This window comes from Onychostruthus taczanowskii, unplaced genomic scaffold (genome assembly GCF_017590055.1).
Source record: "Onychostruthus taczanowskii isolate IOZ18803 unplaced genomic scaffold, ASM1759005v1 scaffold89, whole genome shotgun sequence".
NCBI lineage: Eukaryota > Metazoa > Chordata > Aves > Passeriformes > Passeridae > Onychostruthus > Onychostruthus taczanowskii.
In genome coordinates, this window is record NW_024506882.1 from 1 (window position 1) to 27,551 (window position 27,551).

Sequence of the window (27,551 nt, forward strand, 5' to 3'; positions counted from 1 at the left end):
CTCCCTCCCTTCCTCCCTCCCTCCCTCAATATAAAAATGACTTTTTCTATTTCTGTGTCAGTTCATCGCCTTACCTGAGAAAGCCACATTTGTAACTACTTAGGAAGCAATTCAGAAAGAAGGCATGCTCCACTGAGCAAAATTCTTCATCAGCTTTTCCATACTGGCAACAAATTTGCCTTTTCTCTGGGTTTGATGTGGAGCATCAGTAGCGTCCTTGAACTCACATTTGTGTTTTCTCATGTAAAGGCATGTGGCACGGATTTAATCCCTGAAGGAAGAGGCCAGCTTCCCCACTGACGAGATGGCTCACTTCCCCAGTGCTTGGAGGCTCCTCACTGGGGACAGTCCTGTGGAAGGAAAAAAGCCGACTGCTCTCTCTTTGAGACAGTATCCCCTGGGGCCAGGGGACAGGCTCCGGGGTGGTGCTTGAGCTGCGGTAGCTGCACAAGGTGAGTGGGGCTGGGGCACATGGTGGGTTTAGCTGTGTCCTGCAGCTGCTTTCTTTGTCTTGTATTGCATTGCTTGTAAAAATTATGGTTATTTTATGGGTTGTAGGTCTGGATTAAGAGGCTCTGGCCCACCTCGGGAGGTCTTAATGTCCATAGCTCTGTGGGGTTATATAAAGCAATTGAGTTGTAAAATGTAAATGTAAAAATACTTGGGGAGGAGATTTTTATTTTAAAACCAAATAATTGTCATTTCCATACAGCTGCTGTGGCTACAACAACCTTTGCTGGGAGCAAAAGTGGGTGATGCCAGTGAGGAAGAGGTCTTAGGAGCTGCTGCAGAGGGAAGTACTGCTGATTCTGGTCCCTGACATGCCCTCCTTGACTTCACTCTGTGCTGTGCCTTGGCTTCAGACAGAGTCCATGCAATCTAGGTTCAGTAGTATTTAGCTTGTGCTGCCTCTTGGACACCGAAAGAGGTTTGCAGGCTCTTGCTTGCTGTCCCTTTAGCAGTCAGTGGCCTGTTTTGGTATGGGGCTGTTAAATCCAGTTTTTCCAAGAGCTTTTTCAATGTATCTTCAGTGTATCTGTCTTGACTTCCACATTTCCACAAGAGACACCTGCTCGAGTTTGTTGCACGAGCAAAGGATCCTTCCTACAGAGGCTGTTCCGCATTGTAACATTTAGTTAGTGTCTCCACTCTGGAGGGAACCTTCATTTGGAGCCAGTTATTGCCTTTCTTAGAAAAGGTCTAAGAAAGGCAATAACTGGCTCTGTGACATGGTCTGAGCTTACCCTTAGAAGCACACCATGACTGACAAGGCTATCTGTGAGGCATGTGCCATCTCCAGAGAGGATTCAGTGACAGTTACTTGGGTTGTAGGAAGACAGCTGGTGACAGCTGGCAACTTTATCCTTTCATCATCAAGGCTGTCAATGCTGCTGTTCTTCCTTTAGTTCTGTTTCTGTGCATGTCAGTTATGCAGCTGTGCTGATGAAGTGCCGAGGAGAAATTCACTCACTTGTTAATTCAGGCTCTGATAGATTCTAGTCCCATTAATGGGTCTACCTGATGTAGACAAGAGGAGAGTTCAGTTGGGGATTTTTTATCTTTTCTTGTTCCCTTCCCGCCCCACTCCCCCCAAGCCTTTTGTAATTTGATTGATAAGAGGTAATTCTTCAACTCAGTCTTCACTCCTGATGCTACAGTGTCAATGCTTACTAGGAAGAGCTGCAAGTAATGAATGTGCATTGCATTCAGCAGTCAGGAATAGTTTCCCATCTGTCTATCTGTGGCACAAAATTAGAAAGTGGTCCTTCCAGCATGCAACTCTGCCCTGCATTTCCCACAACCAAGTTATTCATTATGTAAGTTGTCCATTTTGGCGTCTTCTCTTCTTCCCTCTGAACGATCAAAAGCTGATCTTCCTGGTCTTTTCACAACTTTCTTGCCAAACTCTTTGGCTTCCCTGGATCTCAGTTCTCCATGGGAGAAGGAGCCTATTAAAAGCCACACTAGCTAACAAGGGCAGAATAGCCTTTCCTACCCTCAGCCACAGGTTTTGTTAACCCCTCTGAGCTGCAACTAGCATTACCGCATTTTATGTGCTCCTGCTGTAAGGCAGCCCCTTGTAGGTCATAAATCACTATGGGTGTCATCACGGAACAGCTTTGCTGGCCCTGTTATTGTTATTAGGTCTAGAAAGACGAGTTGCTGACCCTTACAGAGCGCTATTTCTGTTGACTGATAAAAACCTTCAGAGGAAAGTTGTGTGTTCCTTAGTTGTGTGAGCCAGGCTCTTTAACTGCCCGTGAGCTTTCTGAATCTCAGCAAATCTTCAAAGATCTCTCAAAGGAGAGCCTGGTTTACTCTGCATGTACTCTAATGAAAGGTAAGCTTCAGGTCCTGACTACTGGTACTAGTACTACTGCTTAATCCCATTGACAGAGCTTCTGGTTTGCACACAGCAGGAAAGCAAGCTCCCATGCAGAGAGAGGTATGCCGCTGCTGCCCGTGACACAGACTGCCCACTGTTGGTGTGGGCAGCCTAGTGCTGCTCTGTGCTGTAAAGAAGCCCATTAGGAATGCAGTAGCAGGGTGGGAACCTAGGCGTTGTATATTCCAAAGGCTTCAGGATAATGCTTGTCAAATGCCTGCTCTTCTGCTGTGCATCTCAACTCTTCTGGGTATTCCTTGCAAAGTTTTTTTGCAACAAAATTTCCAACATGTACCAAGCAGCACAGGATACTGGTAAAAGAACTGCCAATTGTGTAAATTATGGAAGAAAACACCACCTTTCTAAACTTGTGATGAGGAATGGGGGCAGGGGGATTCTGGAAGGATTTGATGCTGATGTGCATGGGAAAGTTTTAAATCAGAAGCTTATGAAAGGTCCCCATATTTTCTCTGATTTTAGGGTGAAATATGAGAAAGCTGTATAGGTTTACTTCTATTGGGGAAGTCCTAAATATTCCTTTGCTAATGGACACAGCTTAGGGCATTGAGAGATGCAGTTGGCTAGGTGCACTGCCCTGCATCCTCCTTGCACAGCTGTTGGGACACTTGCTGAAGCAGCAGAGAGGCAAAGCTTAGGCCTGATGCTAGAAAGCCAGCTGGGAACTGTACAAAGCTAAGTTGTCATTCAGTGGTTTAACCACTGGTGCTGTAGACAGACCACCTCAGAAAATGCCCCTGTTTTTGTCTTGTCTATAAAGAGAGGAAAAATGTCGTAGCTTTCTTAAGGAACTTAATGATGCCTTCTGCTTGCAATAAGAAGCATATGCATCCAAGAAATCAGTTATAAGTTTGGCTCTACATTAAAAGAGTTGAAGCAAGGTCATTGTTGAACACGCTACTGCTCCTCTCCACATCTCTGTGTTCATTGTTCTGATAATGAATAACAGTTGGGATAAAATATTTTTGATGAAGTGAAACACAAATGTTTTCCTCTGCTTCTTTTTGTGAATGCTCTTGTAAGCCTAGATATAGATCGACTTCCTTTGTTGCTCATTTTTTGGCATGGAAGGGAGGAAAAATCCAGTACTTGGTATGGGCAACCCTCAAAATCAAGACCAAAGCCTGTGTTCTGATTTTAGAGAAATAACAGTAAATATAAGGTAACTTCAGGAATTCAAAGAATAATTTCACATTAGTGATAATATAGATGAGACTGGAAGTTGCCCTGTTAACTTTTAAATTACCAGTTAACTTTTAAATTACCAGCATTAAATTATGTGCATATTTACCTCAATTAGGAGCTTCAGATCATTCCTTCCATTGAGCTTAATGCAAGGTCTGGATTCTATCTGCAGTACAAGTCTTTCTCAGCCCTTTAGAAACCATACTGCGAATCATTACATGGCTGTCCTTGGCAAATGTCTGACTCTATTTTCAATTGCTAAGTACAGTCAGTGATAAAAATAAACATTAACTGTGTTACCTGTGTCATACAGGCCAAAATGCCACAGCAGCAGCCAAGGGCTAAAGCTCTCCTGTTGAAGGAAGGAAGCTGACTGCTCTCTGGCGCAGTATCAATTTTGTTCAGATTTGTGACAGACTGTAAGCATGTTTTAACACTTGGGATCTCCCTCCTAAAAGGAGGCATAATGGAATCAGTTTGCTGTAGAACAAGAAAGAGAGGGACAGATTGTGGCAAGCCGAGAAGAATAACAAGTTGGAAAACTGGAGCATTCAGAAAAAAGTGAATCCCAGTCAGGAAAAGAAACAAACAGACGTACCAGTCAGGCCTCTATCCAAACTGTGGGAATTTTACATGGTACACAGGAATGTGTTGGAGGATTTAGGAAGGGTGCTTGAGGAGCTCATCAACCAGCATTATCAGAGAGGAAAGCCATTACCAAGCCCTGGCCTGATAAATGGTCAAATATCACTGATGAATTCCATAACATAATGCAAAGTGAGATAATGGGGTACCTAGCACAAGATTACACAGGAGGAATCAGCAAAACCAGCCTGCTGTTGATCTTTTGACATTTTTGAAAATCTCCAGATGCTTGGTAAAGATGTTTCTTAGAATGAAGACTGTAGTTAGCTGATTCAGGGACATTTTAGCCGGAGTTTCGTATGTCTTTTGGCAACTCCCCAGGGGAAGAACCCCAGCCGGACAATGCAAGGGTGCTGTTGCCTTCCCATAGTGTTGGGCAATCCTACTCCTTTCAAATGCAAATCCCAAAGGTGAATTAATATAATAGCAGGTTTCATCCCCTTAATGAAATATTTGCTTGTGAGACGCTCAGCCCGAATTGCTCCCACCAGTGCACCAAATACCTCTAAGTCTCGTGGTTGCTTCTCCTTTTTACCCACCTCTGCCCTGGTCTCAGAATTTCAAGTGGTGTCACCTCTTATCAGATGGGGTGAGCTGAGTGCCATGGAAAATAAAAAATAAGACATATTGTAAGATGCTGTGCTTGTTGAAGCAGGTGCTAAGGAGGAGATGTGACTAAGGAACTGGTTTGTGTGAAGTGACTGTAGAATTTTTCCACTTCTTCTGTAATAGAGCGCTTTGAGACAGGTGCTGATAAAAAAATCTCCTACTGCTGAGGCCTTTCCCTTGGCTGGCAGTCTTGTGTAAGCCGGAGCTAGCCCAGAGTATCAGGTTGCTTTATGCCGTGAAAAGCTAGAACTGTGATCTGGAAAGAATTGGAACTGCCCGTGGAACGCTGTCAGACACATGATCACATAGTGATTGCTAAGGAGAAGATGACCAGGTCTCAGATACCCGAGATCAGTATTGAGAAAACAAAGTTTGCAGCCATGGCAGCAACTGTTGTCTCCTAAATGTTACCCTTTACAGGGCTTGGCATCCTTAGGTGAAACGGAGGCTGTTAGTCCTTCTTGTGGTGAGTGAACACGGCCAAAGGTGCTGCATACCTTGCACAAGTGAGGGAATGGCTGTTCCTATTGCTACCTTTGGGCGTGTGCGATTGCACGTGCGTCTGCGGACACGTGCCTCGTGCGTACGCTCTGTCACCATCTGCCACCGTGATTTCAATGTTACGATAATTCCTGGTACAAGCCAGAAGGACACCGAAAAGCTGCCTGTCAGTTATAAGAAACAACTGAGGCTTCTTGGCTGTTAGCCTGCTTGGAGTGATTATCTTCAGCTGTTTTCAATAAGCTTTGCAAATTAGAACTAATGACTGATATAAGTCACTAAGAGCATAACTCATGTTTTATATTTAGAAGGTTTATCTTTCCTCAATTGCTAAAAAACTGTAGTTTCACCTGCAGTCAGGCTGTGAAACTTCATCTGAGCAGTGATTGTATCCATGCACTCAACTGATCTGATTTCAGAATGGGCTTTTGATATTTAAATTATCAAAAATCTTTCTACGTCTAAGATACCTCTTTAAATCCTTGTTGCATAACTTCCAGTGGATTGCTTAGCTTTTAGATTAGTATGTTTCAGTAGGTTGTGTTTTCTCAAGGTCTGAAATAAGTATGCTTTTAACACCGGCCTAGAAAGAACTTATTGTCAGGTGAGGACTTCCAGCTCATGGTTCAGCTTCTGAATTCCCACGGGTACATCCACCTATGTTATACACGTGTCTTTCTATGGAGACATGTAGGAAAGCAAACAGAGTTAGTTTTAATGAAATTACACATTGCTGCTGTTCTAGGAGAGTTTTCCTTTTTTTTTTTTTTTTCTAGCACTCCAGATTGATTCTAAAAAGTGCTTAGGGAACTACTGAAACACCATGAACAGAAATGCACCCATTGATCTTGGTCTTTGGGCTGTGGCTCAGACCTGAAAAGAGGCCCTTAACTGCCTGTACTTCAAAAGAAATCTTATTTCCCAATAGAGTTTTATTGAAGAAGAAAAACTATCAGATATTGAGACAGAGAACCTAGTGTGATTTGGGCATCAAAATATTCTAAATTCCTCAGTTTAAGCTCTGAGAATCTGAGCATTATCTTTCCATCTTTGAATCACTGGTTTGGGTTTCACCTGTGCTGTGTACATCCAATAACTGCTTTGACAGGCTTTTGGAGAGTGACAAATTCCCATGCTCTGTCCACCTGCAAGAGCTCCAAAGGAGAAGATTTCAAAGGGAACAGAAAGGTGGGTGTGGTTTCAGACTGTTGAAGTATAAAGCTAATTCCTTGTTTGCAACAGGACAGATGGAAAGTTGTATTTAACTTTTTTGTGAGATTAGGATGTACCTTAACCGTTGGTATCCTCACCTGTACTGTAAATTGCTCTAAATGCATGAATGACAGGCAGTTTTAGAGACACTGGCAGTTTGCAATTACTCTATGGCTGCTGAGTCTGTAAACAGCCAAACTATTTTATTTGCTTGGCTCCGCTAGACCTAGGTGAGAATAGGTTGGGAATTTTATTTCAAAACACCTTTTGTCAGAAAACTAAAATGTCTACTAGATAATTGTTCCGTGAAAAAATAGAAGTTTTCTTTAGCAATTAAAAAAAAAAAGGTAAAAATTGAAATATTTACCAGAGAAGAGTATTTTCCAAAGAATTACACCATTAGTACCATTAGCTAATAGCTATGAGCTGTCAACAGTAATAACCACACGCACACACACATGCACATACTGTTTTTAGGTAAGGTTGCATAATGTTAAAAAATTTCCTGTGAGCTAATGGTAATTGAATTCTGTTATTGTTGTTTTAGAGTTTTATGCATACTGACTGGGGCAGGACAACTTTCCCTGCATGTTCCAGATTTACAGGCTTAGCTACTTGCTGCTGCAAGGAGGCTACTATCGACAACTGCTAACTACAACAAAGAAGTTGTAGCTACCTGACATAAAGTGCTGACATGTATAGGCTATTTGATGGTGCAAATTTGCTTAAAATATTTCTCAGATTCCCTTTTTCTGTGAGGCTTTTTTGTCTTGTGCTGCAGCAAAGAATACGCCTGAAAGGGTTCTGCATCGTGTCTCTGGCTAGCTTGACAGAAATGTGTCGCATCCACCATGCACACAGATTGGATCTGCTGGACGACCTGGCAGCTCAATACTAATGCCCATGGAATTGCAGCCTACTGTGGGAAACGTGTAAGTGTGAACAGGCTGGTTACAAGTTTCTGCCCGTGAAAGCGCCAAAATTTGGCAGTTTGTCCAAGGGTGCATGTGCATGCATTTCCGTCTCTATGCCCTCAAAATACCATTCTCTCCTCCCTTTGCCTCCGTGTTCCCCGCTAAAGAGACAATCTGTGCGTACTTTCACATCGTCATCGTCCAAGCAACCCGGTAAAGATCTGGTACTAACCCCTCCTCCCCTCGTTCTGTGTCTCTCCGACTCCTTCCCGACCCACATCTCCCACTTCTTCCTTCCCCCACACCGGCATGCCGCCCGGCTCGAGCCGTCTCGCTGCCGCGGCGCCGCCCGCAGCCCACCGCGCCCGGCCCTCTCGGGCCGTGAAGTCCCCGGGCAGCTGCGAAAGAGCCCGTGGCCCCGCCCCTTCCCCCTGCTCGTTCCACCGTTGCCTCCCGAAATTCCATCTCCCCCTTTGAAGGAGTGTACGCTGAGCGGGGCGGTCCGGGCACCACCCGCACCGCTTCTGTGCGGCGGCTGCCCCGGGCGCGGCGTACGGGCCGCCGAGCCCCTGCGTCCCAGCAGGACGGGCCGTGCCCGGCGGCGCCGGGGGCCGGGCTTAGGGGACGGGCTAGGGGCCGGCGGAAGGCAGGGAAAGGTCTCAAAGAGGAGGAGACGCGGCGGCGAAGGGAGGTGGGGAGACTGTCCGGCGTGTGCCGATAGCTGCTCCCGACCCTCCTGCGTCCCTGCCCGCGCAGCCTGAGGTGCGCGGGCACCATGGCCGGCGAGATCGAGGATCTGAACAGTCGGGAGGCGCAGACTGTCTGCGACGGCCTGGAACGCTACGAGGACACGCTGCGGGGCGCCGTCCGGGACATCCATGTGGACATCCAGCTGTTCAAGCAGGGAGTAGGCCGGCAGGTGGAGGAGGTGCTGCGCCTCGCCAGCCCCCTGGCACACGCTGTCTCTGAGCTGCAGCAGGAGAACCGGCGCCTGCGGGTACAGCTGGAGCGCCTGTCTCGGCAGGTGGAGGCCCTGGGCAGATCGGCGGGGCTGCCGCAGGAGTGGGTGAACGAGGCGGCGAAGAGCCCTCAGGTCGCGGGGCCTGGCTCGCCTGAGCAAGGTTCGGCCGACGGCGCATTCTCCGGTCATGCCAAGCTAACGGTCGCTGGCCGCAGCCAAGTAAGCGGCCAGGGAGACGACAGGAGGGAGGGAGGGCCAAGGGCATGCATGCATGAAGGGATGCTTCACGGGTGCTGCCAGACTGCGTTGGCACGGGATAATGTTTAGGTACACGGGGTTCCTCTTTTGCAGCGCGGGGTCAGTGGGTATTTTGGGAGGTGCTCTGAGAAATGGTCTTGGCTGTGATACCAACTGGAGATCTACCGGATAATGGCCCTCTTTGGTCAGACTGGGATCTTGGTTAGAGTGGTAGCAACCTGAGTTCCCTGTAGTTAGAAATAAGAGGAGATGGTGCAGTCTAGGCTATCAATGTACGTGTGTACGTGAATATTTTTGTATCCTTTTTGGACTCGATTCTGGGGGATCTGTGTGCCAGCAATGCTGTTTGCCAGTTGGCAAGCTTGCAAAGGGGAATAGCTTAGCATACAGCAGGCAGTCGTTTTCATAAGATAACATCCCACAGTGAGTCAGTTTTGCTGCCAGCCACTGTCCCTCACTGCTGCAGCTCATCCCTGAGAGGCTGACACAAGCTTTCGTGGTCTCTGTGACCTAAACTTGCACAAACATAGTCATCCCTCCCAGTGATAAAACTTTCTGCAGTGTAATAGAGCACTGTAACTTGGTGTACAAAAATCCCAATAGTGGAAAGTTCATCTGGTACCGACATGTTTTGTGTAATTCTTTTTCTGCATCTGTCTCTGCAATAAGAATTGAGAGCTCCTGTGCCACCCTTGACGCCAGGAGAACGCAACCGGTCAGTACACTGTGATTCGGTCACATAAAACTGAGGTACTAGAGACTTGGCTTTCACAGATGACAGCCTGTTTCATGTGCTCTTAGTTAAGCATGTCTCAAGGGGGTTTTAAGGCTGTTGGAGCTTTAAAAAACTGGTCTGTGGTCTGTCTAGGCTTGGGGTTAAAGAAGAAAAGCTTGGAAGTTAAATTTACTAGAAGTGGTGGGAATGAGCAGAGTCTGTATTCCAGCCCTCCTCATTCCTGCTGACCTGAATGAAGAGGGGGTGAATGGGGTCATTTGGCTTCCTTCCTCTGGGCAAATGGAAATGGGCAAACTGCTGTTTGATACATTCTAGCAACTGCTGCATTTCCCCCATGTGACAAAGGTAAGCAGCATCCATACAGCTTCCAGACTGCCTCCTTTTTGTTCTGTGGAGCTATCCACACTTGCTTATATTGCAAGGAATTGAAGTAAGATGAGTGATGCAGAAGGGACAAGGGACTGTGGTCTTTCACTTCATTTCACTTGCTCCGTCACCACTGTCTACGCTGTGGTGTGCACTTTACAGTCTGTGAAGGTCTTGCATCAACGTTACGGCCAATATCCAGCTTTAGGTATCGGTCTGCGATAGAGCACGGTATGAGCTTTTGTTTGGATGGGAACCTTCCTGCTTTGCTTTGGGGCTTTAAGGAAGATCACTTAAGTGCTGATCGTTCTTCAGTGCCCTCCCAACAATTTAGGTTGGAGATGTTCCCAAGTTAGCAGAGCTGACCGAAAGGGAATTTCAGTACTGAGAAGTATGGGAGGTACAGCTACAGCTGTACACACCAAATTGGTGCAGTGAAAACATGAGTTTGTGGGTCAGGTTCTGATGTGGCTGCACGCAAATGGCGAAAGACCAGGCCTGGTTGCTGGGACAGTTGCTCAGATTCTCTGTAATGAACACTGTTCCTTCAGTTGATTCCAATTTCTGGTTATATGACCAAAGGATTTGAAACAGAATACCATAAATGGCACTGTGTATGTTTTCAGATACATGAGCACTGGTGATGCTTCTAGTCTTAGTAAATACTTCTTTAATGCGAGACACAAGAAGCAAATAATACTGACCTGGAAATAGTAGCAAATCAAGATGTGCTCTTTTGCTCCTGAAAAGATTTATTAGTTGACTTCCTTTGTACTGTGCAGTTGATGCAGCATTAATTGGATACCAGACATTCTGAGCATCTTTGGTATCTGACCTATTATTTTCTAATATTCCTAGATTATTTTTCCTGGTAATTTCATTAGGAAAAAAAAAATGAATCCAGGGAATTCCAAGCAGAGTTCAGAAGCAAGAACACAAATCTCCTTTTAATTCTAATATGGGCAGTTTCTGCTATGATGTCCTTGAAAGCTGATATAGAGCAATCTAAATGCCGGTTTAGGTGGAATTTTAAATGGCTGTTAGCCTCTCTGATTTGGAGTTGAGTCTTTCTGTTATTTTGATACCAGACTTCAACTTAGCTCTCTTAACTATGCCAGAGTCTTGAGAGTTGCTTTCACAAAGGTGGAAAATAGGAGATATTTGAAGAGGTAGTTTCAAAGATCTGGATCCTAGAGCCATACCTGCACCACTGAGCATTTACAAAGGAAGAGTTTTGATCTTTCTTTTGTTGGTCTGATTTTACATTTTGGCAAGAGCTTCATAACTTACAGTATTTCCATAGATTTGGTGATTCAGCATGATGCCTTTGTTGAGAGGGAGGACTAAAAGCACTTTAAGGGTGTCCTGTTTTAAAACTGTCAGAAGAGTTTCTGTATAACTTGGACAGACAGCTGCAGAGAATCTGCCTGCAGTGGTCAAAGCCACAGAGATAGCTGGCTATGGCCACCTATGAAGGTCTAAACAAGTATTACTACCCATTGGGGTCTCTCCCTGATGACCTGATGGCACCCAGCACTTAGTCAGCCTGTGAGTAACTGCATATGACATGACTTGAGTGTATATAATGACCCATGTATTTCCAGCAAAGATGGGCTGAGAGAGCTGGGGTTATTCAGCCTGGAGAAGAGAAGACTTCAGGGAAACCTCACTGCGGCCTTCAAATACTTTAGAAGGATTGCGAAAAGGAGGGTGAGGGACTTGTTTTTGTACAGGCAGATAGCTACAGGACAAGGGGCAATGGTTTTAAACCATTGAAAGAGGGCGGGTTTAGATTAGATGTTAGGAAGAAACCATTTACTCAAAAGGTGGTGAAGCACAGGTTGCCCGGGGAAGTTGTGGATGCCCTGTCCCTATTAGTCTTTAAGGCCAGGTTGGATGGGCTCCTGAGCAACCTGATCTAATGCATGGAATCCCTGCACATGTCAAGGTGTGAAACAAGATGATCTTTATGATTCCTTCCAACTCAAACCGTTATATGGTTCTATAATGACAGGGAGATTACATGATTAATGGAGCATTACATACTCTATTTCCAAACTATCTTAACTCCTGTGTTTGATAAAGGAAGTCTGTTGGTTTAACTTCTTTATTATTCTCTTATACTTCCTGCAAGTGTCCTTTTGGAATGGTGACATTTCAAGATTGCCTTGATCCTTATCTAGATTATTTTTGTTGTTGTTTGTTTTGTTTAAATTCACTGTGGCATAGCCACAGGCACCGGCTGAAGCTGCTAAGAGAGAATTTTTCCTTCCTATCTGTTTATATCCAGGCTTAGTTCAAAAAAGGATCTATGCAAAGTACTCCTATTGTTTTTCTTCAGTGCAATAATATTTTCTAATATGTTCATGGTGTTCAAGGCTTTTTCTTCAGGTAGCAGGGTCAGTTACAGATAGAGAATATTTGTATTGTCTGGTGGACAGTGGCTTTCTAGTAGTAGAATTAAGGGGTAAATGTGGTACACTTCTTGCTGGTGTCTAGCTGGCTTGTTTGCATTTCCTCAAAATTTCATTGTTCCCAGTATCTGATATATCAGTGATCTCTATATATGCAAGAAACAGAGTGTGGAACTTTGCCTTTGTGGCAGTCAGTGGCAATATTACTGTTCATCACAGTGAAGCAGCAATTTCACCTATCATATTTAGGAAGGGGGTGTACTTCTCCTAGATAAACAGCATTTCTAGAACCAGTGATTTGTATTGTGACCCTTGTGGTAGTCAGTGGTTTTATGAATGACATTGATTGATTGAAATCTGTCATTTGAATGAGAGTAATATCATTTGTGTCTCTCATTCATTCTGCAAGAATTTGACCTTGTTGCAGACAAAATCTTGAAGACATAACAGACATGCACCTTAGAGGTTCAGCGAGGAAATAACAATTGTATTTTTTTTCCCTAATCTTGTGAACTGGTGCTTATTTTTTCTGAATGCATTGCATTTTTACTACTGGCTTGCGATAATTGCAGCTTCCAGTTAAGGATCTCCAAAGTGTAACTTCTTTGCAGCAAAGGAGGAATTCCAGCAGCCCTATAGCTATGAAAACTATTATCACCCTCCATTACATGGAGACCTCTGAGCTACACAGAGATTAGTTCTACAAAACAGCTTGGATAAGGCATCCAAAATATTAGTGTTAACTTTCTTTTCTTCAACTTCATCAGTTCTTCATCATGTTGTTGTCACATGAGTTGTACAAATGCGTACTTCTTATTATTAAGAACAGATATGAGTAGTTACCTCTCTGCTATTTATAATCTACGTAACCAGCACTGACAGAAGTAGTATTGCTAAACACATGGGTTTGTCAGAAGCTTGGCATCTCCAAAGTGGATTTTGAAAGTACTTCAGCCTGACACTACTAAATGCACATCAGAATCTGATCTCAGATCCTCCCACTGTTCTGTCAGCACATGGGCCCTCTTCCCCATCCTCCAGCCTGGTATCAGTTTCTTCTTTGGCACTGTTAGTCAAACTGCAGCAGTCAGCGTTGCATGAAATAAGGTAATGCAGCACTTGACATTGTATTATAAAGCCAGTTCAGTGCATAGAATGCTACGTGACCTTTGCAACAATCATGTCATTTGACGATTTTACTCACCCACACCTCCCCAGCTTATAAAAGCAGATTCATGTTTACAGCCTACACAGGTGTTCTTCACATTCAGGTCATAATGGCTGACATGAATGGCTAAACAGTTATAACTGTGTATCATGGGTACATTCTAGGGAGCTGCATTAGCTATGCTTTACATTTCAGTTCTGGATTTGGGCAGTAATTGTTGACTGGGATCTCAATTGCAATAAATGCAGCAATAAAAGTTCTGAGCCCCTGATTCTGCATGGTTTCTGTAATTAATATTTGTTTAATTTGTAATTTTCTCAATCCTGGCAGCTAGTGATAACCGAGTTTATTCATGCACAGTACCTTTTTCAAAAGTTTCAAAATAAGTGTTTTTTCCCAGAAATTAAGACATCTGGATAGGATATAACTACGCAAATATAACTACGCAATGAATGTTTTTGTGGACTGTGTGTTGGGAAATTTCTCTCTACTGCTTGTAGCTGCTGCTTCTTCTTGGAAACTTAACTGTAGTAATCATGTATCTGTGAAGCAGTTTCTTCTTCCTTTAGTTATGCAGCCAAAAATCACATAGTTCCTCACGGTTTAACATGCCCCTTCACCCCCCAAAAAACCCCAGCCCAACCAGCCAAAAAACTCAATCAAAGAAACAAACAAAACCCCCCAAAAACCCCCACAACCTCCCACTAAACCCACAAAAAATTCTTGGTTGATTTTTCTGTAATTATATTGACAGCCATTATGAGGACAATTTATGCTTTTGCCAGAAAAAAAGCTATCCTTACAGAAGTTACAGGTTATAAAATAGCTGCAGTGTCCTAGGACTGAATTTACTTTGTAATGCCTGCACAATGTTTTTATACTGTATTTTCTTTCTGCAGCAAATAGAAAAAAATGCACAGCATTATTCCATTCAATTTCAATCAATTTCTCCACTGTTACATCAAGTCTTCTGTTTATCACCATTGCAGTGGATGGTGATACATTTATCTAATAAAAGATAACACCTCCTAGGTGCTTGGGGTCTGTTAAGGACACATGTGTGAAGATTGATTTAAGTTATGCATTGCCAGTGCAGGCTTGGCTCCTGGGGTTAGGTAATTGTTCCTTTCCTATTTTGTGGTCACTTGCACGAGGAAGACCTGTTCTTGGCAGGTGTTTCGGGATATTTTTCTCACTTTTGCTGCTGTTTGAAATTTAGCTGTCATGTCTGTTGTCTATTCTGACAGAGTGTAGACCTGGATGACCACCGGAAGCCTGAGTTTAGAAGAGTTTTTAGTTCTTCCATCATTGAAAATGGGCATCGATCTTCATCATCAGGTAAGAACAGGGCATGAAATGAAGCAGCACTGCTTGTAGAATACATGATCTTGGCAGTCATAGAGCAGGACTCACATTTTGGAAGGGTTAGAATCTACTATAGTTTCAGATGGATATTGTCCAGTGGCTCTAGTACTTTATTTCATAACTAGGAGTTTAACTTTTAAACTTTGGCTTTACTGTTAAGCATCTACTACAGTGTTTCATAAATTGGAGGCTATTACTCCTGCATTAACTTGAAAGACGAGCGAAAAGGCCTTCTGTGGTGGGGGTCGTTGTAGTCTTGCATCCCAAAACATCTTGCAAGTCACCTGTCTGCTTCTGTCATCCTTCAGTGAAGGAAGGACTTACCGTCTCCACTTTAGAGAAATTCATACAGTGTTTCATAAAAGCATGAACAGAAATGCTGGTTCCTTAACCAGGGCAGGAGATTGCGAGTGAGGGCTGCGCAGAGGAAGAGAAGCTTACCAAATGCAAATGCTAGTATATTAATGATCTGAAGACATTGCTCCTGCTGAGATTCACATAGAGTAAGTGTGATTGCTGCAAGGGTCACTTGGGCTAGGGTTGTTTCAGTTATGTAAATGGTACAATGTTTCACAGAGGAGTAAGTCCAGTGACCTGTCAAATAAAGTTGTTGCATGAGCATTGGTTTGTAGCTTTGTTACAAACTGCAAACAAATTTACTTCCTCTCTCCCATTTTTCATTCAGGTCAGGCAAAAGTCACCCATGAACTGACCTGTTTTGAGATGTCAGAATCTTCGTCCCCTGAAGCCCATGCCCCTGCAGTCACCTTACAGATGCCCCACCTTCCCGTTACTGCAGTAACCAGGACATCTGAGAAGTTTTCAGGAGAGAACATCTGTCCAGCAGGAACAACTAATACATCTTCTTGCCTGCTGGGACAGGGCAAGAGCGCAAATACAATGGGAGTAAAATCTTCCAACCAGCCAGGTAAAAGAGAAAACTAACTTGCTGAAGCTGCATCCCATTTCCTTTCTTTAACTGGTACTATGAGTATTGTCCTGTGACCTAGTGATTATGAAACCTTGCTTCTATGGCTATATAGCCCATTGTGGGACACTCCATTTTGGAATGCTGTGGGTCCTACCTGGAGCTTTCGGCTGTAATGTCACACCTGCAGAGAAGTTTTGTGCCTAATGTACCTGAGTTTTTAGTGAAGCGTATCTTACAGCACAGTTAGTGAATCAGTAAGTTACTTAATCTCTTAAACGTGCCCAGCTCTTTTCACGAAATTTGTGGACATTTTTAGTGCTTTGGGACTGGAGGCCCTCTGAGAAGTTAGGCAGATATTTGGCCAGGAGGTTCCAATAGTCATTTGGAAGAAGGAATGACTGACAGCAGTCTGACACATATACATATGTCAGTGATTGCAGTATCTTAGTTATATTGAAAGTGAGTTTAAAAAAAAATTCACATGGAAGCCATTCATCTTTGGCTATGACACTTACAAATTGGATTATATATATGGGTCAGAAATTACAGAAGGAGACTGGGATGGGATTGCTAGCAAGAGATAGGGATTATTTTCAGGTTATTCTTTCAATTTTTATCTTACTAAAACTAAAAATGTAGCAAACACATCCTTTGTTTGTGCTGATACAGTGAAGGACTGGAATTCAATTACAATGAGAACAATGGATTCATTGCCACTGTAGGTGATTGTTTCTATCTGCATGCCCTTATGCAACAAAAATTGAGAGTGATTCTGGGCTCTTTGGGGGATTCAGATCTGAGCATATATTTTGACTTGTAGGTACATGGTAATACTAATATTGCTAACAGGTCTGCATGCAGACTCATGGAATCACAAACACTGGTTCTACTCCATCAGATTCTCAATCAGTTCAAATCAGGGTACTTACCCTTATTTGCACAGTGATGTACCTGTGTACCGTTAGGCAATCTCTGCAGTGGAAACCATAGTTGCCAGAAAAGTGAGGCAGGCAGACCGCTTGAGCAGTGAAGATTTCAGCTGATCAAGTGAAAACTGTGACTGCACACAAGGCAGTTGGAAAGTGGTGTGCCCAGCCATGTATGCTGAAGCAAATTACTTTGAGCAGGATAAAAGTAAGGAGTCTCCTGTGTAATATAATGTGGCAAAGGACAAAATGCTTTAAGAATTTCTGATTTCAGTTGAAATAGAAGAGTTGAGCTCTCTCCAAAAGTACCTCTGATTGCTGTCACCAAATTGTTACTGTCTGCACAATGTACTGGCATTTCACAGTGGTCTCAAGTGTCAGTTTATTTAGCAAAATATGTAGCCCTTAAGGAATAAGGATTACATTCCTCCTCATCTGAAAACATCTGAGACTGGCATAACTATCTGGCAATTGTTAATGGTCACAAATTTGTCACACCTGTATCCTGGCATCTACCAGTGTGTTTTACTTGAGAAGTGTAGTTGATCTGGATCACGTCTATAAGAAGAAGGGAGAATTCTGTATTTTCAGAGAGTAAGACAGTGATCAGGTTGGATTGCTTCTAAGATGGCAGTCCTTCATGTATAGAAGGAGCTTTCAAGAAATTTGTTGCTGGTTTATGCAACAAATTTTGGCTTTGGTGTGTTAAAACTGGGCAAGACACTCCACTGTTTTGCAATTTTAGAGCGTAGCTGGAGTCCAGAGCTGAGCCCTAAGAGACAAAGCACATAAGGTAGAACCTCAGAGGTGGAGAGAGGAAGATGCAAAGTTGATTTTAAGCCACATTTGCAACTTCAAGTCTGTTCTACTTTACAAATTAAAATGTCTTCCTGGTAGAAATTAGATCATTTAAATTATGCACTCAATTACATTAAACTCCCCAGGGCTTGTCTGCTAGAATGACTTTTGCAAGCACAACTTTTTCCTTTAACTGAAATGTCAGTGGCAGTGTGCCCTCCTCTGAGGGCCTGAAGTGATCTGACCTTCCAAACTGCAGTTTTATCCAAGACATCCTTTCAGAGTCCTTTCTGGTAGGCTTACACTATCCTCGCTGCAGTGCAACAATTTTACAGAGGAGTTGAACTGCTGGGGAAAATCCTTGCCCAGCTTGTTAGCTCATATGGAAGTCAGAGGCCTGCAGCTTTACAGTGTGGTGAGTAAAAATGAATGCGTGTCTATCCATCAGGAAAGCACATGAGGAAAGTTTCTGCACTAAAGCATCTTTTCTGTTTTTATATAGAGAATGCTACTTCTGTCACCAAGCCTGTCTCAACTGTGAACTACGGGCTGCGTAGTGGAGCCAAAACTGGTGAAAGGTATGCATTCTTCATGACATTGAACCTTTATGCTGGCTCTTGTCACTGCAGAGAGTTACTCTTTTGTTTACCACATACTTTTCACGTTGTGTTTCTTCAGTGCCATTGACAGTTACTGTGAGGTGACCCCCAGCTCTCAGTCACCTCCTCCTACTGTGCATCGCCAAGTTGAAAGGAGGCGAGAATTGGTGCGGTCTCAGACGCTCCCGCGGACTGCAGCAACGCAGGCCAGGAAAGCGCTTCTTGAGAAACTCGAACATGATGGTGGGAAGTACGTCTCAGTCCTTGTGTCCAGAACGGTTTGTTAATGGGAAACGACTTTGTCAGTTATTGCCAGCAGAGTACAGCTGGGTGGGAGAACTCTCTCTATGAAGGATCTGGAGCTAAGGGACAATATGAGGCCCCTGAAGTTTCACTGACTTACAGACCAAGCCTTGGAAATTCACAGCTACAGAATCCTCTGGCTTTGGAGTTGTTCAGCTGATACAGCAGGTTCCCTTTTAATCAGGAAAGCTTTGTGTGAAAGCTAGTGACTTTCTGTTGCCATTCATTAAGGATCAAAATATGGACACTTCTTGATGGAAGTATGATTTAAAAAAAAGAGGGTTTGGAATTGGAATTCTGGCTTTCGTTTAATAAAAACTAAGTTTTTCTTGCAGGACCAACAAGTCAAGGTTTCAGCAACATGTTTCTCAAGTATCACCTGGACAGGGGCTGACCTGGGCAAAGTTGTATAGATGTTCCTAACAAATAGGTTTAAGTTTTTATAGAATGTAATTTAATCTGGTCTCTGTTAATTTTCCAGAGGAAAAGGAGAATCCAGAGCTAAGCTGAAGAGATCACTGAGTTTTGGGGTTGCCAGTGCTAGCAGCATTAAACAAATTCTGTTAGACTGGTGTCGCTCAAAAACCATAGGATACAAGGTAAAGATAGGCCAGTATTTTCATTTCTCTCTTTTTTGTTTCAAGAGAATTTGCCAAATTCTGTGCTCAAGAGGTTGAATGTAAAATATGTTAGAGAATGAGTTAACTTCCTCAAGGTCAAAAATTTCTGTGTGGGTAACGTGAATATGGTTTGCATAGGCAGCAATTCAAGACTGTCAGTGACTGCATGAATGAGATCCTCTATTAAAGCAATGCATTAGTGTTTTTCTGAAAGCTGACCTTTTTGTGCTTATGGATAAAAATTTCAGTATACACTCAGACTTTTTTTTCTTAGTTGCAGGCTGTAATTTTTTACTCACATTATACATGACAAGTTCTGAATACATAGAGACTGTGGCCATTTTGCTACATGCAGACCCAGGTACTCTGTTTGTATTTCACAAACAAATTTGTAATAAATGGCTGAGTTTGAATCACACTGTGAGTAAACTTTTATGAGGTAGCATCAGTGTCACTCTAAGAATACAGCAGTTGAGATGCTACTCGTTTTACCTGGCCTTAAACTGCAACTGTCAAAGAAATAATAGAAATTTTTTTCTAGGGCTTTTTTTGCATGTGTTTAGTATGTTTTTCAACATTACTATATGTGCATAATTATTGCTAAACTGTACATTATAGTATAAATAAGCAGAACTAATTAAAATTTTGGTTAATTGCTTACCAGAAAAGCTGGGACTTGAATTTTATATGATGAGAAAGCAGCATGAGACAAGAGCACAAGTATGTTTCTTTTCACTGTGGCATTTGAAAGTAACAATAAGAATTTGTTTTGAGAATCAGGTTGGGCAGTAGGTATGATTTTTCTTATATTCCTATCTATCTGTCTGTAAACAGATATTGAATTGGGCAAAGCAAGCAAGCATAGTCTTTATCTTGTGTTATTCACAAAATGAACTGTTCTTCAATTTTAAATCCTCCATAGGGTGATTATGGTTATATGTCAGCAGAGTCCTTAGTTTTCACAGATACTGAGCTGATGCATCGGGCCTGCTCCAGTGCTCACTGATGTTGATGAGATTCTTTACAGTATTTTCAGGGGGCTTTGGATCAGGGAACTTGACTATGCGTCTGCTTTGCATCTAGGTATTTCAGGCAAAGAGCTTTTATTGCTGAGTGTGTCATTTTTTTCCCAGAATGTCAACAATGAAATGGCTGTACAAAGATGGGAAGAAAAAAAAAAATAAAGCCTGTGCTCTTGCTGGTGGGAAAGAATGATAGAATACTGCATTGAACAAAAGCAGCTGCTCTTATTTGTTCCCCTGTGCTGCATTAACATGTGTACTTTTTTCATCATGACAGCACATTGATCTCCAGAATTTCTCCTCAAGCTGGAATGATGGGATGGCATTCTGCGCTCTTGTGCATTCTTTCTTTCCTGAAGCTTTTGATTATAATAAGCTTGACCCAGCTAACCGCAAGCAGAACTTTGAGCTGGCCTTCACAACGGCTGAGTGAGTACATTAGCGCTCTGTGAAGTGCTTCCAGTTCAAGTCTAATGCACCTGAGCAGCGGTGAAGAGTTTCATTATTATTCTTTTTGACTATTGATGCCTTGGGAGGCTACCTAGAACAGAGGCTAGACAGTGTTGAAGGAATAAAGTAGGTATTTAGTAAAAAGGCCCTCAAAGGATACACTTTGGACAGTACAAGAGCCTGGCCGAGGCCACACCCAAGATGGATGATGGATCACACGTTTTCACACTTTTGTAAGTTTTGGTCCATTTACATATTAGGGTTAATTGTCCAATTACAGCTTCAGATTATGAAGCCCCATCCTCCTAGACTGCTCTCCTCAATTCGCTGCTGTTTATACTTTTTGGGCCTGAAGCTGCAACAGTGTCCTTGGTTCTCAGGCTGGGAGAGGATTGTTTTGTCTGACTAAACTGTGAGGAGAACTTGCTAACACTTTATATGAAGTTTAGATTTATACACTAATGCAGTACGGAATGTGGATAATATGAAAGCTAAAATTTGAGGCACCAGCATTACTAGCTTGCATGTATCATGCCAAAAAAGATAATGAAGCTCTGCAGAGAGAACACATAGAAGATGTGGGAGACTTCATCTCTGACTGTACCTTGTTTTGCTTGAAAAACAACAAAGGTTGAATTCAGTGTAAGTACAGATCAAGGCTGAGAGCTTCTCAGTATCTCAGCCAGGTAATTGCATTTCTGAAAACAGGCAGAGCTAATCCCCTCAGTCACATTATCCAGATTCTTTTTTATGCTGTATAGCAGGTAATTAAATGCTAATTTATTTGTTAAAGTCATTATGAATGTGAACCTGCCAGTCGGAGATAGTAACATTTTTGAGCTGATATCAACATGATTCTTAGGGTAAGACGTGTCCATGTGGTATGCAGCTGGGTTTGGTACACTTTTTCCAAATGATAACAGGCAGTAGGAAGACATGGCTAATGAAGTAACTTAAAGAACTGGATTTGCCATTGGCCATTCAGAAAAAACCTTTCACATTTCTTGACATAATGTTGTTTCTCCTTATTACAGCCTCTAGCAAAGGAATTAATTTGGGAAATACAAGTATTTTTTTAAGTACACATATATGTACATATAAAAAAATTTTGTTGCTTGTCAGTGAGTTGAAGGAGATTCTGTGATACTTTTAGGTGATTGATCTCTAAAAAACTATCTACAACTCTCAAAGGAAAGCTGCAGTGTTCTTCTACCTCAGTTTATATAAACAGTAAGTTTAGGGGAGGACAAAGGGCACCATAAACACAACACTAAGAAACATTAGATGAGAGAAAATTACAGAAATTATTATTCATAGCTATGACTGCCTTTAAACTGATTTATCTGAGTAAAATAAATTTGAGTAGTCAGTAAAGGCTATTTTCTCAGCTATTGCTGTTCACCCCAGTACTAGCTATGCTGATAAAATTGATCCCTGCCCTTTTGATTTTTCATCTTAAGCCTCTGCAGATCTGTTCCTTTCTGCTGGTCTGGATCACTCACATCTTGAAGATATGGGGGTGGTGGAGAACAAACAATTCACAGCCACATGGGCGTTCATCAGCACATCTCATTTCCTCCTGAGTTTTTTCATTCTTTTGGAACTCCCTATCTTATAACCAAGAACTGAGACATGGGCATAGTGGTGTGAGATTGGGCTACATGCTACAGATATAAGGAATGTGAATGATAGTGAAAAAAGCACCACCCCTCCAGGGCTTTAGATCAGATCCCAGTATCAAGAGACAGAAAGAACAGGAATATTCCATGGTCATAAAAATAACAACGTCCAGCCTGACCCTGCTCAATTCATTGTGAAATTAAATGCTGCCAATAAACCTCAGGATTTCTTAAATGTTTCAATGATGCTCAAATCAGATCATCAAATGAAGCCTGGAAGCAGTTATGTAACTCTTGATTTGCTGTATCTGTTTTATTGTTAATACAGAAAAATGGCTCACTGTGACCGTCTGATAGAAGTGGAAGACATGATGGTGATGGGTCACAAGCCAGATCCCATGTGCGTCTTCACCTATGTGCAGTCTCTGTACAGTCATCTGCGATGTTTTGAATAAAACCATCGACACCACTCCAGCCAGAAGGGTCAACTACAGCATGCTAGTGGGAAGACTGACATTTTGAGAATGAAACACAGTATTATTTCTTGCTTTGCACTGTCCCTTTGCTTACATTCAGCTGTGTAGCTGGCTGACTGAAGTATTGCTGAGCAGTGCCCTGAAGTGTTGATCACATCACCATGTCAGTAATACGGAAATAGGTTTGAAAAAAGACAAAAAGACATATGCAAAAGCAAATATTGTCATTTTGGTGCTAGTAGTAGATTGGATTTTTAGGATTTTTATGTTTAAAGATCACAGGAAGCAAATGTACTTCTCTTGTCTGTAAAGCTAGGGACAATTTTATGCAGTGACTCTGCTATGAAGGTGTTCCATCTTAAAATGCAGGTAAAACTCCAGAAGATAGCACCTTCAGTTTTACTTGTCTGTTGAACATAGTATAAAAGAAATAGCAGATGGACAAGGAAAATTCTGTTTAGCAAATAATGACTTAGAATTCACCCACTAGGGCAATAATGCCTCTCCTCCAACCCTACCCCTCTGGCATACACACACAGAGATCAAACAGGCATTTTTGTTCTCTTAAAGCATAAACAGAGCATAACCTATTGTCTGATGAGCGTGGTGACAGATTACTACGTTACATAATGGCATTTGTCTGTAATGGTCACATCTAGTACTATATGCTGAAAGGGTTACTAATGCCTCTACTGGCAATCCTGGATTAATTTCTTAATAAAACTAGCAACAGCTGGGACTGTTCTGAGATTGTGTGCTTGCATGGTTTAGGATTGCAGGAAAGGTAGGAGCTAGCAAGGTACAAAATCCTTTGAACAGCTGTAATAGAAACAAGCCTGTAATGTCCTTTTACCTGGACTCAGCGGGAGAGCAGCTCTTCAGCCTGGACAAGAGTGAACTCTTTTCAACTCTTTCAGTACAGATGCTGATTCTGAGGCAAACGAACAATACACTAAAAATATATATGAAAGATGTGGGAGTTTTGAAATAGTTTCAAAAGCCTTGCACTAGTTTAAGTTTTCAGTTAAATGAGTATTAAAACCACAGTAGAGTTAGATTATTCCAGATTTACTGGACTAAAAAAAGTCTTCTAAAATTATTTCTTCCCTAAGAACAGGCTCATAGAAAGAAACAAACTGAAAGCCACAAATTGTCTGCTCATGCTAGAGAATGTTTTTTAACCTGCCCTTGTGCTTTTTGTAGATATTTACAAAGATTACTTTGGTTCTATATTGATCTGTAGATATTTAGAAAGATTAATTTGGTTCTGTATTGATGACCATTTATAATAAAATATGTCAAGCATTCTTCAGATTTATTGCATCTTTTTAGAATGATGTGAAAGATAGCCAAGTAAAATCAGTGAAAACAACACAGAGCTTTTACTTACAAGATTTTTGTTCCAGTCATGATTCTGTGTGCTCTGAATTTCAGTTTAAAAGGTATGTAAGTTCAACTGCATTTGAAATATGATTTTACTTCAGTCTCCCTTTCTAGTCTAGTTTACTTAAAAACCATGAATGAAGCAACCGCTTTGTTAGCATATAAATGCCATTGCCTTCAGTTTTCTACTTTGTCTTGAATGATTATAATTCTGAAGAGTAAGTGTGTGCCTATAGCTCTACCAAATGCACTGTAAGGATAAACATGTTGTACTCACGTTTTGGAGTTTTGGTTAAGCATGAGGAGAAATCTGTCCAAAACATTCTTACAGTAGAATACTTTTTATTGAGTAGCAGAGCCAAGGTCTATCATAACTACCACAAGAGGGGCAATACTGGCTTAATACATCGCATTCCTTCACAGTCCAAGGTCATAGCTGATTTTACTGTGTGATGTGAGTGCTGAAGACGCAGGGAAGTGCTTGGCCAACTTAGGCGTAATAGCATATAATTATATAAAGGAACTTTTAGACTGTAAAAGTATTGCCAGTTCAACAGGGTGAATCTATATACGTTCTGTAATTTACCTTGTTTTTGCAGCTATCCACAAGGTATTCGTACAGGTTTTCTAAAGTCTTCCCACTTCAGAGAGGTGATCGTAAAGATATCTGGGACTTACCAGACACCTGTTTGTAGGAAAGTTGAAGACTGTAAGCTGAGTTGATCTACTGATGGTTTGTGTGTGAGGGTTAGGGAGATAGCGCTATGACATACTTTTAGAAAACTTACAGCTTTGTGCATTAGGAGGTCTGCTCTATATGAATAACCTCAACTATTTGATTGTATGATTATATTGAAATTAAAGTATATAATGTATGCCCCCAATTGATTTTTCAGTATTTTTATTTTTTTTTAAATGCAGAGCATGTGTGTATATATGACAGTGTGTTTAGCATGAACGATAAAAGAACAATCTATTAAGTTGGCATACTATATATTTACACAAATGGACTGTTTCTTAACTTTTCTAATGTTTCTGTATTATATCTAAAAGTACATCTACAGTTGTTTATTGACAACTTGATCCTACTTTTAAAGGCTAAATCAGTTTGTTCTGTGCAATATTTTCAAGATAATGTCAGCAGAGACATCATCTACTTTTTAAGACTATGCTTCCCATAGCAGCAAAGTCTTTCTCTTTTCAAATGTAATAACTGGATGAATTTCTTTCATCACTTCTCCCTTTGTCTGACATGTCCAGTAAAGTGTTTAATCTAAAGCTATGCTCGAACCCATGCAAACTCTTTTACATGTATTTTAAATATATGTAATTATGTATAAAACTGTCCGAAAGGTTCAACCTTGTATCATTAATTTAAACTCCGCCTGGCTTACTGAGGTAGTTCTAAGGTGTCCAGAATAAAAGACAGGATGTAAGATGCATTTAAAAGCCATTTTTGGTTATGCTAAAATGCATCTGTGTCTACATAAAGCCTCAGAGGAGTTAATGTAGAACCACAGAATATTCTGAGCTGGAAGGGACCCACAAGGGTCATCATGTCCAACTCTTAAGTGAATGGCCCATATAGGGATCAAATTCACAACCTTGGTGCCATTATAGCACCATGCTTGAACATACTGAGCTAATAGTTAGGGCTGGAAGGGATTGATTACTGTGGCGGTGATCTAGTCCAATTTCCCCCTGCAATAACCAAGGCTGTCCAACCCAAACCATTCAATAATTCTATGACTTCAGCTTTATCAGATTGCTCAAGGCCAAGCCCAAAATTGACCTGGAATTTTTCCAGGAATGGGGACCTCTCCAGGCCATCTGTGCTAGTATTTTGCTATCCTCACTGTAAAAAAATTTCTTCCCTATTATTGCAGTTTGATTTTATTGATTCCTTGTTAAGTGATTCGTTCTGTTGTACCCCCATGTTCTCCCTCATGTAGTTGGTTTACCCCTGGGTTTTACCCTCCCTCAAAGCTGTCATTCATGCCATTCCCTGCCTTTTGTTCCAGCTCTTTCCCTGCCTATCAAGGCAATCCACCCCTTGATTCCCGAACCTTCTCTGCCACTTAAACCTCGTGCCAACCCCTGTCTACAACACCCCTTTGGAATTCCCCTACTCCTGGAAGACCCATTGGCCCCTTCAGCTTTATCAGATTGCTCAAGGCCAAGCCCAAAATTGACCTGGAATTTTTCCAGGAATGGGGACCTCTCCAGGCCATCTGTGCTAGTATTTTGCTATCCTCACTGTAAAAAAATTTCTTCCCTATTATTGCAGTTTGATTTTATTGATTCCTTGTTAAGTGATTCGTTCTGTTGTACCCCCATGTTCTCCCTCATGTAGTTGGTTTACCCCTGGGTTTTACCCTCCCTCAAAGCTGTCATTCATGCCATTCCCTGCCTTTTGTTCCAGCTCTTTCCCTGCCTATCAAGGCAATCCACCCCTTGATTCCCGAACCTTCTCTGCCACTTAAACCTCGTGCCAACCCCTGTCTACAACACCCCTTTGGAATTCCCCTACTCCTGGAAGACCCATTGGCCCATCCTCTCCACCCTCCTACCCAGCTGGACCGGTGGAATCCCCCCACTCCTCCCCTGAGGATTCCCTATTAGTTAGCTGCTTGTATCCACCCCCTGACTTGTATCTGTACAAAATGCCCCTACACAACAGAGCTAAGGCTCTTTGTCCTGCTGCCTTCATCTGGAGTAAACTCTCCCTTATAGAACCTCAAGATGGAGAGCCTCTTCCTTTCTCCTCTGCCTGGTCCCTGTCCTGGTTTGTGTCTGGCACCTGAGAGCAAGTGGCTTTAAAGGTTCTGCCTCTGCTAAATCCTCATGCCAAGGCAGTTCCCCACTCCTGGCGTGGCACCAAGAGTTCTAAGAGCTAGCCCTGGGTTCCAGCAGCTACTTCACCTTATATCTAGTCTAAATCAACCTTTTTCGTTTTAAAACTGTTAAGCCTTGTCCTTTGCTACAGGCTGTACTGAAAAGTTTGTCCCCATTTTTCTTAGAAGCCTCTTCTAAGTACTGGAGCCTGAACAGCCCCAGCCCTCTCAGCCTTTCCACATGGAGTATTTTGGACTCTAGTGGAACACCACTGTTCAGAGCTATTACGTTAGTCTATCTTTCAATGTTGTGATTTCAGCAACATTGAAAGAAAGCAGCTAATGATGCTGCAGTGTGAGCTCAGTCTAGAGAACTCTCCTACTTCAACAGAGTGGCAGCAGTTCTGCTGACTGATTCTCTGATGAATAAGACTATTTATGGTATTTTTCATGCACCCAACAAGGAATATGGCAACATACTTCATTTAGATCTAGTCTTATTAATGCCGGTTGGTTAGACTCGCCCACAGAAAACGTGAGATGTTTCCAGACTGACTTGGCCATTTCACAAATAGTGACCCAATTTTCTACATCCAGACAAAATTGACAATGTGAGGAACCGCTTCTTTGTCAAATCTTTTTTAAAGGCATTACAGTGGAACGTGGTAAGCAAGCCGGTGTTAGCTTACCCCTACTGCTGTGCGGAGGAGGACTTACATTTCCATCCGGCCGTAACTGGCCGCTTACACGCGGTGTGGAAAGGCGATGCGGGCGCCGGCACAGCCGGCGGTGCCCGGGCCGCGCTCCCCGCCTCAGCCGCCCCGCCCGCGGCTGTTCGCCGGCGCGAGGCTC

At 42.4% G+C, this 27,551-nt stretch overlaps 2 protein-coding genes across 2 annotated transcripts; both read left to right on the forward strand.

The window, feature by feature from the left end:
• Positions 1-6,507: 6,507 nt before the first annotated feature.
• Positions 6,508-8,231, forward strand: LOC121347016 (WAS/WASL-interacting protein family member 3-like). The gene is made up of 2 exons (XM_041425275.1): positions 6,508-6,532; positions 7,338-8,231. Exon 2 carries the CDS (start codon positions 7,584-7,586, stop codon positions 8,229-8,231), a length of 648 nt encoding a protein of 215 aa, XP_041281209.1. The 5' UTR covers positions 6,508-6,532; positions 7,338-7,583.
• SMTNL2 (smoothelin like 2) lies at positions 7,991-24,749 on the forward strand. Its single transcript, XM_041425273.1, has 8 exons — positions 7,991-8,650; positions 14,621-14,711; positions 15,424-15,666; positions 17,896-17,971; positions 18,072-18,242; positions 18,777-18,894; positions 20,215-20,366; positions 22,335-24,749. Exons 1-8 carry the CDS (start codon positions 8,246-8,248, stop codon positions 22,459-22,461), a joined length of 1,383 nt encoding a protein of 460 aa, XP_041281207.1. The 5' UTR covers positions 7,991-8,245; the 3' UTR covers positions 22,462-24,749.
• Positions 24,750-27,551: the final 2,802 nt, after the last annotated feature.